This window comes from Leptinotarsa decemlineata, unplaced genomic scaffold (assembly GCF_025532065.1).
Source record: "Leptinotarsa decemlineata unplaced genomic scaffold, Ldec_3_MD MMD2_P_RNA_scaffold_5, whole genome shotgun sequence".
Taxonomy (NCBI): Eukaryota; Metazoa; Arthropoda; class Insecta; order Coleoptera; family Chrysomelidae; genus Leptinotarsa; species Leptinotarsa decemlineata.
In genome coordinates, this window is record NW_027412532.1 from 22897441 (window position 1) to 22911012 (window position 13572).

Consider the following 13572-nt stretch of genomic DNA (forward strand, 5'->3'; position numbering starts at 1 on the left):
GGACCTTTCATGTTCAGCATACCGTTTTTGGAAATTTCGACCACATTATCCCACATAAACTATTACACTCCGGACACCTATTCTTATAAAATCCAGATTTTTCCAACTTGTCCACCTTATCTTTGGCATTCAAAAGGAAATTAGATAACCTGGCATGTGGTCTGAATGCCATTTCCACATTGTTTTTCTGAAGAAACCCGCAATTATCTCTGTTCTTTTTCCAAAATATGTTAGAGTTACCCATTTCTTGATTTCAGGTTGTTTGACCTGAGGGTATATTAATCTGTAAGTGAATTTACGGCTTTGTTTTCTGACTAACTTCTGGATAGTATCTGCGTAGAAACCATTATTATGACGTATTTGTTTAGTTTATATATATATATATATATATATATATATATATATATATATATATATATATATATATACACATATGTATATATTATTTTATCAACTATATACTTATTGTTTATATTATATATTTATTCCTTTTATGTACTACGTTATGTTATCATTATCTTATATTTCTTCAAATAATTAATGTTATATTATTATATATATATATATATATATATATTACTTTTATCAACTATAGACTTAGCTATTGTTTATTTGGATATTTAGATATTTGATATTCTTTATATGTACTATGTTATATCATCATTATCAACTTCAGATTCAATTGAACCTCCCCTTCTAATCCCCTACGCACAGACTTGATCTTCTGTAGGTTTGCCCATTTATTCCCCTTCCCCGCTTATCTTCTGCACTGTGTCATATGTATGTACAAAAATGTAAAATAAGAGGAGAATAAATTATTATTATTATTATTATTATATCAATTTCCCTAGCTAGATTGTTAGCAGACAAAGGCAGTGAGAATGCTCTGTGCAACATTGAAACGTAGGCTGCTAATTTATGACTGTCTGGATGGAAGGAATCGCTTGGGATGGTAATTTCTGTATAACTAGGTTTTCTGAAAACATTGAACTCAAATTTATTCTGATTGTGTGTAGTGGTCAGGTCTAAGAAATTTATCTGTTTCTCTATCTCTGTTTCGAGTGTGAACTGAATGTTGCTATTGAGATTATTCATGAATGTCATATATTGACGGACTATTTATATATGAAGAGAACTAGGAATACGTCTTAACAATTTGAAAGGGTTATATTTTTAAGAGTGATTAATTTTTGGGAAAGAAAGTTTTTGGCTTTCTACTACTCCATCTGATACAAAAAAAGTATCTTCTGTATAATTCAGTGTTCATATAGAAGTATTTGTTTCGAAAGAATTTTTTTCTTTCGTGTAATTCAATGTTTATATGAAAGTAGCTGTTTCAGGAGGACTTTCTTTCAGTTTGTGTCTGAAAGTTACTTCTTTGCATGATCTACACATCCATGTATAGAGTTACTTATTTTCCAATTGATTACTTCCTTCCTTTCTTTGGAAGATTCTCTCATCCATTTTTTTGTATCAGATGGAGTAGTAGAAAGCCAAAAACTTTCTTTCCCAAAAAATTAATCACTCCTAAAAATATAACCCTTTCAAATCAAATAAGATTCCTCATGGCTGGGATTAAATCAAATAGGTGAATGAATGTCATTACGATGTCATCGATGACATAAGCAGATCAAGCTTATTCCGTGACATTCAAAATCGTAATTCATGAATGAAGTGTGTGTATTTTCTATAATGTTATTCAATTTGGTACTGAAGAGCCTTAGGGCAAGTGTCTTAAGGCGAAACACGTGTATACCAGTTAGGGTGACAGTGTTCCATGTGAGTACAATTTATTACCATTCATTCAAAGTAGAACTCATGTGAATGATATCTGATTCTTATTCCTCCACAAATGTTCGATATACAAACTGAATAGAGAAAAGTATCTTCTGTATAATTCAGTGTTCATATAGAAGTATTTGTTTCGAAAGAATTTTTTTCTTTCGTGTAATTCAATGTTTATATGAAAGCTGTTTCAGGAGGACTTTCTTTCAGTTTGTGTCTGAAAGTTACTTCTTTGCATGATCTACACATCCATGTATAGAGTTACTTATTTTCAAATTGATTAATCCTTCCTTTCTTTGGAAGATTCTCTCATCCATTTTTTTTGTATCAGATGGAGTAGTAGAAAGCCAAAAACTTTCTTTCCCAAAAAAACGTCTTAACAAGTTGTTCAAAAATATTACCAATTTCGTCCCATCTCACAGCATTAAAAATTCACTGACTTTAGTAGAATACGTAAGGAACCAAACCACGCCACATAATTCAATTTTAGTTTCATTTGATTTAAAGAGTATGTTCTCCAACATATCGTACAACGAGTGTAAGCCCCTCATTTTAGACATATTAGATCAAACCAAAGTAGACCATATCACTTCCTTTGAAGTTTTAACAGCTTTCGATGTGTGCCTAAATCAGAGCTACCTACAGTTCAACAACAAATTTTATAAACAGGATTTAGGTTTACCAATGGGGTCACCCCATAGTCCACTTTTAGCAAACATATTTATAAATAGGTTGGAGACCACTGTAGTAAATTCCGAACTGGGTAAAAAACATTCATTTCTGGTACAGATATGTAGACGATGTTCATGCCTGTTTCAGAGGTACTACACGACAGCTGAACCAATTTATGACATTCATGAATTATCTCAATAGCAACATTCAGTTCATACTCAAAACAGAGATAGAGAAACAGATAGATTTCTTAGACCTGACCATTACACACACTCAAAATCAATTTGAGTTCAATGTTTTCAGAAAACCTAGCTATGCAGACATTACCATCCCAAGCGATACTTTCCATCCAGGCAGTCATAAATTATCAGCCTACAATTCAATGTTGCACAGAGCATTCTCACTGTCTTTGTCTGCTAACAATCTAGCTAGGGAAATTGATATAATTACACATATAGGTCATAATAATGGTTTCAACGCAGATACCATCCAGAAGTTAGTCAGAAAACAAAGCCGTAAATTCACTTACAGATTAATATACCCTCAGCTCAAACAACCAGAAATCAAGAAATGGGTAATTCTAACATATTTTGGAAAAAGAACACAGATAATTGGGGGGTTTCTTCAGGAAAAACAATGTGCAAGTGGCATTCAGACCACATGCCAGGTTATCCGATTTCCTTTTCAATGCCAAAGATAAGGTGGACGAGTTGGAGAAATCTGGAGTTTATAAGCTTAAGTGTCCGGAGTGTAATAGTGTTTATGTGGGACAATGTGGTCAAAATTTCCAAAAACGTATGCTGAACATGAAAGGTTCTTCAGACTGGGTAAAAACAAAACGATTCGACGTTTTCAAACCATTCCTTGGCATGTATCCACAAGTTTTCGAATCTAAACGATACGGAAATTTCGCACTATGCAAATTTTCAGTTTATGCATTGTATGCTGTAAATTCAGGTACTCAATCAAGCCAAGTACCTCTATCAGTACCAACAGGGTATATATATAGGGCTAATGTAATGAACTATTGTTAGTTTAATGTATAAGTTTCAAAATGTCCTTATAGGACGAAACTGCAGTAACGTTAGTTTCAAATAAAAGTGGTAAAAAACTTAGAAAGTCTCAATTTTCTTTTGTTCATTATGATTTCCTACCACGTAGTAACGGCTATATCCATCAATTTATCTTTGTAAAAAGTTAATTTCGAAATGAACTGATCCTTGTGGCACACCACACATAATATCCTTGTTCTCTGAAGGCCCTGTTGTTCTTACCATTTGATTCCTTCCTGAAAGGTAAGAATCAAACCATTTGAGCGTCATTTCTCTGCAGCCGTATTTATGAATTTTTCTTAGTAAGATCTTATGATCAACGCAATCTAACACTTTAGATAGATCACAAAAGACCGCAGAATTAAACTTTGAATGAATATCATAAAGAAATGAAAAGATGGCATCGTGGGTATTTCTATTACTTTGAAAATTTTTTGCCAAAAAAATTATCCTATCAAATTTGTCTATTTCTAGTCATGTGTGTCGAAATAACCAATGAAACCATCATTACACTGATAACTACCCATGGATAGTTTTCACGGGTAGTTATCACTTATGTCATGACATTGCTAAGCAACCAACACAATAAAGTTGTTTGACATTTCAGTAATTCAATTTATTTCGAAAATGTCACTTCCTCGCTTTGGTGTTCAAAATGATGCGGCAATTGACAAAATCATTGAAAAAAATACACCAAAAAATACTGTCAATAGTAAAAAATACACTTGGAAAATATTTATGGAGTTTTGTGACGCATACGAATTGTTCTTTTAATAACTGTGTGTTCAATAAATAATTTTGTTCAAATTGCAAAAAATTTTCTCACCGAATATCCCTCGAACATTGATAAATAACTCATAATGTTATCACAACTTCCTCAAGCACGTTATTTTAGGTAACATCCCTCCGCCTTCGGCGTCGGGATGTTACCAAATAACGTGCTTTCGAAAACTGTGATAAAATTATTTCATTAGTTATCAATGTCCTTGGGATATTATAGCTGAAAACCACATTGGCTTTCACTTAAGATATAGTGGTGTTGTAGGAAAATCGTCAGCCAATAACTTTGGCTATAGTTGGAATAAGGGAGATTTGGCGAAGATTCGCGGGATCATCTGAATCTCCACTTTTGTATAATGAAAGGACAATGGATGTTTTCAGAAAGTCAGGAAAAAATGGTCAGGAAAAAATGGTCAGGAATGAGGTGTTGATCAGAGAGCAATGTTTGAAGTGCCTTAATTGGAAGATTTTGGATAATTTTTATGGAGATTCTTTCATAAGCAGTTGTCTTTCATAAGCAGTTGTCTTTTTATTCTTTATATTCCACAAAATTTCTACTAATTCACTAATACTTGTAACATATCAAGTTAGGTTATGCTCAATTCTGACATCTTCAAGATTTAGTAAGGGATGGTAAGGTATCACTATATTCTCTCTAAAAAACTACTTTCATATAAACATTGAGTTATACCAAAGAAACAACTGCTTTAATATGAACATTGAATTATACAAAAAACCTTTTTCTTCCAGTTTTGTGTCTGAAAGTTACTCCTTTGCATGATCTAACATCTTTGTACAGAGTTATTTTGAAATGAACTGGAAGTGAAAGTCAAAACCTTTCTTTCCCAAAAAAATTCCCCCTTTCAATTTAAACAACGGCTGGGATTAAATCACATAAGCGAATGAATGTCATTACGTACTGTCACTGATGGCATGAGTAAATTTAACTCATTCGTGGCATAAAGTCGTAATTTTATGAATGAACTGAGTGCTTTATCTCATAATGTTATCCAGGTTGGTGCTGAATAGGCAATAAGGCGAGTATCTTATTCCAAAACATCGGATGTCCACCATTGAGGATGACAGTTTTCCATGTTTCATTCACCATATTGTGTAGCAATCCTGTGAATTATATCTGATTCAATTCCATAAGGAATGTTTGGAGTACACATTGAATAGACAAAAGTGTTTTTTGTGTATAATTCAATGTTCATATAAAAGAAGTTGTTTGTAAAGTATTTTTTCTTTCATGTATTTCAATGTTTATATGCAGGAAGTTGTTTTGAGATGGATTTTTCTTCCAGTTTTGTGTCTGAAAGTTACCTTTTTGCACGATCTACACATCTTCTTCTTTTATTTGGAAGATTCTCACATTTTTTGTATAAAGTTAGTTTTATTTGTTTTTGATGTTCAGGTATTGAAAATGAAATCATTTAAATTATTTCAAAACAAGAGTACCACGATCATGAAATACTCATATAAAAACATCAGTTATTTTTCAATTGGAAATGATGTTTCCAAATAAATAAATTCATAATGAATCAATAGAATGATATCAAATGGTTGGGAAGTGGTTTACATATTATTTAAGAAACTTGTTTTTTATCTCATTATATTTAATAGAGACTCAATATTTTTAATCAATATTTGTTAAACTGAATATACTTCAAAAGTGTCCAATGATAAATTCAGGTAGACCAGTATTCATAAAAACTGAAATTCATCAATTTTTTTTGTCTAGTATACATAAAATTAAACATGGTGAACTAAGGAAGCTATTCAAGATTTGCAAGAAGGAAACAGCCAAAGAAGGATGCTTTTTTGTATTGCATTACATTGATCAATGATTTTCTATTGATTGAAGTGCCGAATTAAACGTGTTTACAATTAATATAACATATAAGAAATATATTTCTGAAACCGAAATTTGATTTTAATTTTGCATTTATTAAAACGAAAATGATCGAGTTACGACAAAGTTCTTACCTTCATACAATTGCATCCTTACTTCCATTTGCTGCATGAAACATCTTTTGAGAATACTCAAGACTTCCAAACATAAAGCTTCATTGCTGAAACCACTAGATCCGACATTTTGGGATGATTTATTCAAAGAAATTTGAGTGAAAAAGGAGTGGCCGAGGTAAATGATCCAGATGACTGATTGCTTTGACTCAATGAAGCCAGATTCGATATTTTAAGGTGAGTTATCAATTTCAGGAATCCATTTACTGCCATTTGACGAGTTTCTATGGACCTTAAAAAACAATTAACATATTTTTTAACAATTTGGGTGAACTTCAATGGGCTAATACCATGCTGGATATTGAGTTATTTATTTATTTATTTATTCACGGACTTGCCATTATACAATGAACAATAGTGTGATTGAAAAAATGAACAATTGAATAATAATATAGAATATCAAAAAACAAATATCAATTAATTATTAATAATAATAATCAGCAGTTTCTTCATAGTAGGTCAATACGTTTAACCTGATTTTTAAAAGAGTACAAGGACGAGTCAAACAAATCAATATAGCTGCTATTCTTATTTGCTAACTTAAGCATTCTAGTGATGGTTTCATTTAAGCCATAGCTAGTAGAATGATAAGGAACTTTAAACAACTCCAACACTCTGGTTCTTCTTGAATTTACATTGAAGTTAATTATTTGTGTTACAACTGGACAGTTCATATCACCACGTATAACTTTATGAAGAAGTCTTAGATCAATTTCATCTCAGTGGTGCTCCAAAGTAGATACATTCAGAAGAAGCAGAATGTCTGAGTACTCATAGTCGGACCTCAGATATTCGAGCTTAAATGCACATGATCTCAGAAATTTATTTTGTACTTTCTCAATCATAGATATATCTGTCTGATATAGAAGACTCCATATCACACAATTATTTTCCAAGACCGAGAGTACCAAAGAACAGTACAATATTTTAAAGGTATTTATAGAAAATTTATCTATGTATCGTTGAACAAATCCCAATAATTTGAGTGATTTAGATATAATGTGATCAATATGACCTTTAAAGGTTACTTTGCTATCCGACAAACATTTATCAGGATATCTCACAGAGGTTAGTCTATCAGATGTTTCTCGTTCATCCAGCAGCTGGAACATGCTGAAATTATTCAAGTAGATCACCTACAGACCGATTTTGAGGTAATACCTCTCATGTGTACAGGAAAGATCCACCAAACAGCAAAGTGCCTGGGAATCGATTAATTTCGAGACAGCTCAACTGCATGTCTTAGAAATGAATTGTAAACTAGTAACAGATTCATCTCGTGAACAAATTCCCAAGTGGGAAAGAAACATCTCATGTACAAATCTATGTTAGAGTATTGAAATTCAATCAATCAATAACTATTATCATTTGCAGTATATATTTTAAATTATTCCATTCCTGTGACTTTAGTAACCTGTTTGCTGATGATACAATGTTATCTATTTCACTTAGTAGATAGCGCTATCAACAAAATGAACAACTCACTAGCAACAATTCATTCCTACCTAAATAACAATATACTTAAACTTAATAAAACTAATTATCTACAACACATAAGATTAAATATGCTTATATGGACCAATATATATTTTCAATAAACGGTGAAAAAATCACATTTGTAAACGAGATTAAGTATTTGGGTTTCATGCTAAGTTACACTTTTTTTTCAATGCCCATTTCAATTATATTTACAGAAAAATTGCGAAAAAGATATATTTATTTACCAGAGTCTCATCTTTATACTCTAGGTCCTAAGTTAACAGATTAAAATACAAATTATTCAACCTCACTTTGATTTCTGTGAAAGTATATTATATTTTTTTGACGCTACAATATTTCAAGTCTACAGAAATTGCAGAATCAAGAAATCCATATAACCTTAAGGAGTAACTGGTATGTGAATATCACGGAGATTATACATATCCTCTAATGATTTTAATTTTTAAAGTCTTGAATGAGTTGATGACAGAATATTTTAATGACTTTATTGTTTTTGAATCTCTATAATTCATAACCATCAAACAAGATGAAATACAGGACAACTTCACTTACCAAAATACAATCTTACTAAGTCAATGAAATCATTATTTTATAAGGGTTTGAAAGAATACAATGAACTACCTAATCACATAAAAGATGCAAAACAATTAAATTCAAAACTAGACTTGTTATGCATATAAGATATAATCACGAATATTTTATCCAGTATTATTATTATGTATCTAGTTATGTTTACACACCTATGTACATGTTAATAATATCTTTTTTTGTTATTGATTTTTTTCTATGTTCAATTGTATGTATATTAGGATGAGTTTCCTATTGAATAGAGATTAATTAATTGATTCATTCATTCATTCATTCAATAGTGAAGTCTAAATATAATCTATAATTACTTTAGTGTACTAGGGATATTTCTAATGAGATAATGTCAATTCAATGTAACTCAAACTTTAATTATGAAAATCAGGTACTGGTTCATAGTGTTTTTTGTCAACACAGCAAAACTGAAAACTTGAATATCCCAAAACCAACATCTCGGAGTGTGAAAGGTGGAAAAATCATCTCCTAAAAATCTGAAAAATACTGACTTCAACTTCAGCTCCTAAAATGGTGTATCCGACTTTCTCTAAATTATAAAGAAATCACTGATATTTTTGAGGTTTTCGGGAAAGTTTCTTGTCATTAATTAGTAATAGATGAAAAAGTTCCAGAAATAGTTTTTGTTGATTCACGTTCAGAGGTGGGCGTTCACATATCTTCCCTATTGAGCAGATGTATTAGTTAATCTCACCTTGAATAGAGAGCTTTCCTCAAAAGAATGATAAGGTGGTCTCTTATTGTAGGTGATACTTTTGTCAAAGGTATGAGGGCATCAAGTAATTGATTAGCCACAGGCCCTGATACTTGAACAAGACAGTCAACCAGTTCCACTATGCAGCTTTGATTTTCCAACATGAGCAAAGGTGAAGTTTTTCCCAAAATATAAAGACATTCTGAAAAAAACTGGTTCTAACTTTTTCATTATTCATACAGGCAATCGAAATAACTAACCGATATATTGTGAAACAGTTTGTCTCGTAACTATATGGTTACTCAAAGTTTGAAGGATGGAAAGAGCAATCAGCCTTTTCCTTTTAATAATTTTCAGCAAAATCATATTGCCCAGATTCCATTGTTTTTCAGCTATCATATCCCTTCCTAATGCAGAACCTACACCAAGCAGCGCAAAGCCAAACTTAACTAGGGCAGAAAGTACTAAATCTCTATCATGTATGCTGTAACATGGTAAAAATGATTACTGCCTACAAACAACTGAAGTAAAAATATGTATAAAGAGAAACAACACTACAAACTCCACCAACAATAGTAATTTGTAGCATTGATGAATATAAGACGAGACAAATCCAATACAATAAATGGCATCGGGTACAATCTTTGTTCAAGAAAGTTGTAAAATTGGAAATTAGTCACTTTTTAACCAGGGTATGTCCTCAGTATCCTCTATTCATACTATGAATTACTATGACCCCAGAAACTAATGTTTGAAATTCAACATATATTTTTTACAAACCTGTAATTCCAATGTGCCCTCATTTTTCCTTTTTCCTCCTATTTTTTTATTAACTTCTGGCACACTAATAATTTTTATACTTCATTATTTATTTTTCAAATTTTGGATAATCGTCTTTGCATTATTATAATCAGCATATTGTAAATGGTATTAATAGATGAAGATAAATAACAATGAAAATATAAAAACCAAAGAAATAACTTTTGAAGTCTGATAAAAAAAATCGAACACCTCTATTGAACAAGAAATACACTCAGAAAGCAAATAATTTATATCTGGTTAAACTGATATTTTTAAAAATGAAAAATATTATTTATCGACCAACTTTTTAATTAACCTCGATAAGTTACTGCGTAAAATCAGAATATTTTTTTACAAAGAAAAATGTTCTATTTATCAGTAACTTATATTTAATAATTTCGCTTATCAAAAAAATTACTAAGAAATCATACAATATTTATCTTAACGTTTCCGAGGCTAAAATCTGCCTCCGTATTCAGAAATGAAGAAAATTCAAGTTTATATGCAGTTTTTCCTTCACTGATTCTTTTTATTTCTCTACTTCTTCAACAGATGTCAAAGGAGTTTTGAAATATGCCATAGAAGGTCGATAAAAACTGATTTTCCTTCACAAAAAATGAATTTTGAATAAATTTTTGTTTCAGGGCAATCTTACCTAAAATGAATGACTTTGGACAGTACATCTTCGGGTTTCGGACCAAACGGTACCATTTCTCGAAACCAACAAGAATGCACCCTTTTTTGTTCCTCATTGTATGATCTTACAATACAAGGCCTAACGATTTCGAAAACCGTCTCTTCATAATGAGGAATACTAGAAATAGTAAAGAGTGTCATCAACTGAAATGGGTGTAATACAAATTCTGGACTCCTTAGCATATTTCTCAGAGAATTGAGATAATCTTTAATACATTCATAACCAAGTGCTGCTGCGCTGTGGATGTGAAACAAAACGGTACTTTCTGCATCTATTGTATCTTGATTACTTGTACTCTCTGTAAAAAGAAAAACATTATAACAAGGCCATTCAGAGAGGTCATAAAAATACATGAACATAAGAATAATTTCAAAGAAGAAAGCTTAAACATTAACAAGATATGGATACCGGCACTTCATAACACAGAGATTCTTCTAGTAATTGAGGAGTGATAGGACTAATCAGGTACAATAGCGGTCGGCCATCCGACACGCAGCAAAGTAAGCACTTCGACCGTTGCCACATTGCTTTTGATAATATCTGCCGCCGTAACAGGCAAAATGTTAGATATAAAAACGTACCACGGCCAATAAACCCGAAACAACGGACAATTTATTATACCAATACTAATACTAGTGAAGTGTGGATAATGTAAACTTACAGGAAGAAAGTACAAAAAAATTACCAATTGCATTAAAATCCATTGTAGATTCAGAACTGTCTTCATCCACCTTGGAAGTTGAATAAATCCGTACTCCGAAGTAATTTTGGAGTCTCAAAAACATTGATCTGCCATTTTGCTGTTTACATAGTCTCAACAACTGGTAAATGAAAGCTGGTATTTCTTGCGCCGTTAGCTTTTCTATATAAGTTCCCAACTTATTGACAACTTTCAGATGTTCTTCTTTATTGAGAGGCATATCACTAATTAAATATTATAAGAATTATCACCACAAACAAAAAATATTTCTTTCTTACATAAAGGCAGCTGCAAGAGTTGTTACTACATTCGGGGACCACGAAGACATGCACAGTGTGTTAATAAAATCAGTTTTGTATTCCTGACCAGTATAATCCAATTCTTCATATGTAAAATCTTCTCTGTCAACTAAAACGTTTAATAACTCCGGTAGCATTTCTTTCCACCTGGAAGAATGTCTATTGTTATGAGATATAATTGTTTGTTACATAGTCTACCTCTGCATTATTAATAATGAGAGACTACTACAGAAAGCAAAAATTAAAAAAAAAAACAATAAAAACCCTTTAGGAAAACAAATATTATCTACAGATGTTTGTTCAAGATGGAAATTGGGAAACATACATTGGAAGCGTCTACTTTCATTTATGAACAATGAATTATAGTTACATAACTTTTACATTAACAATAATTTTTCTTCACTTTTTATACTGGAAATTAAAGAAATGTCACACAGGGAAATTATATACTTTGGAAGAAACAGATATTGGATGATCTACATATTTCCAGAAAGTTTTTATCGCTCTTCATCAGTTTTTTCCTTTTTTTTGAAAGTTCATATTTTTTTTTATATAATGGAGGGATAGAAAACGAAAATGTTTTTTTCAATGCACGTGTGATGTGTGCCACATATATACCCATGACATGACATGACAACTAGAGAACATAAAACTTTGAATTCATAGTTTCTTGTTAATTACATATTTCAAATATTTTGAATGTGACTTTTGTTTAGGGCAGCTGAGCCTAGAGCAACGAGGCATTTAGTAATTTTCTAAATTTCCAATAGGGAAGGTGGAATAAAAACTTGCTGGTTTTATACTTTCCATCAATACATAATATACAGTGTTACCATTAAAGTGCGCACCATATGGGAAACTTTTTTTTCGAAAAGTTTCAATGAAGTTCAACTTCGGCACTTGTTTGTGCTTTAAATTTAACATAAAATGATGCGGCCAACTGCGACCCACTGACGTACAGTGTTTGTCAAATTCAACTTTTGTTTTGAAAAAAATTGAAAACGTGCATTTCTAGATCGAATTTAACAAAAAGTTATTTGAAAAAGTTGTGTCTACGGCAATTTTATACCCATATGTCAAATTTTATGCAACTAGGATAAAGTTAACGTTTTGCTTATTTTTGACAGATATCCCCTTTATTTTAAAAAACAAGTTCGGTTAATTGTCATCAATTCATGTATACATAACAAACTCATCATGGAGTTTAACTTTTCTGATAAATTTTTACTCATATGGACATTTTTAGAGAGGAATTGAAAATGTGCTATAAAAATTTCAACATGAATGGTGCAAAGTTTCAATTACTTGGCTATTTTCTTAAACAAACGTCAGTACCTTCAATTTTGAAAAAGCAGACACAACTCAAAAACTGCAATAAGTATTAATAAAATTACTAGAGTTGAAATTACATTGAAATTTCAATATTCAGTATTTACAGATTATTTATAAACACTAACACTAACACAGCAAGTAGCTAACATTATTAATGAACGGCATCCAGGAAAAAATGTTCAACATACTACTGTGTCAAGGATAATGTCGACATTCAGAGAAACAGGATCCATAGCAAATCAATTTAAGAAAAGCACACTCCAAATAAATATGATGAGGAGGCAAATCAATTTAAGAAAAATCACACTCCAAGTAAATATGATGAGGAGGCCCAACTTAACATTTGCTTAAAAGTTATTGAACCAAGCAAACGAGCATAACTGATATTATAAAAAATACCGATTACAAGAGAGAAAGTGTTAGAAACATTTTATTAAAGTATAAATTTTGGCCTTACAAGCCAAAATTTATTAACACATTAAAAGAACGAGATTTTGATGTCTGTTTGGGGTTTTCATTCTGGTTTCAAGGAGAGAGAGAAGAAAATGTAAAGTTTCCGTATGAATTTTATGGACAGATGAGGACGTTCTATTCAAATGGAATGGTAAGTTCTCAAAATTGCCGATGGTGGGCCC

General features: G+C 31.4%; 1 protein-coding gene across 1 annotated transcript in view; it reads right to left on the minus strand.

Annotated features, from left to right (window-relative positions):
• Positions 1-13572, minus strand: part of FANCI (Fanconi anemia complementation group I) — a 33424-nt gene that overhangs the window by 17400 nt on the left and 2452 nt on the right. Inside the window, 7 exon segments of the mRNA XM_074169698.1 lie at positions 6276-6429; positions 6432-6546; positions 9109-9310; positions 9369-9592; positions 10565-10904; positions 11292-11530; positions 11585-11752. Coding sequence (XP_074025799.1) covers positions 6276-6429; positions 6432-6546; positions 9109-9310; positions 9369-9592; positions 10565-10904; positions 11292-11530; positions 11585-11752 — 1442 coding nt within the window.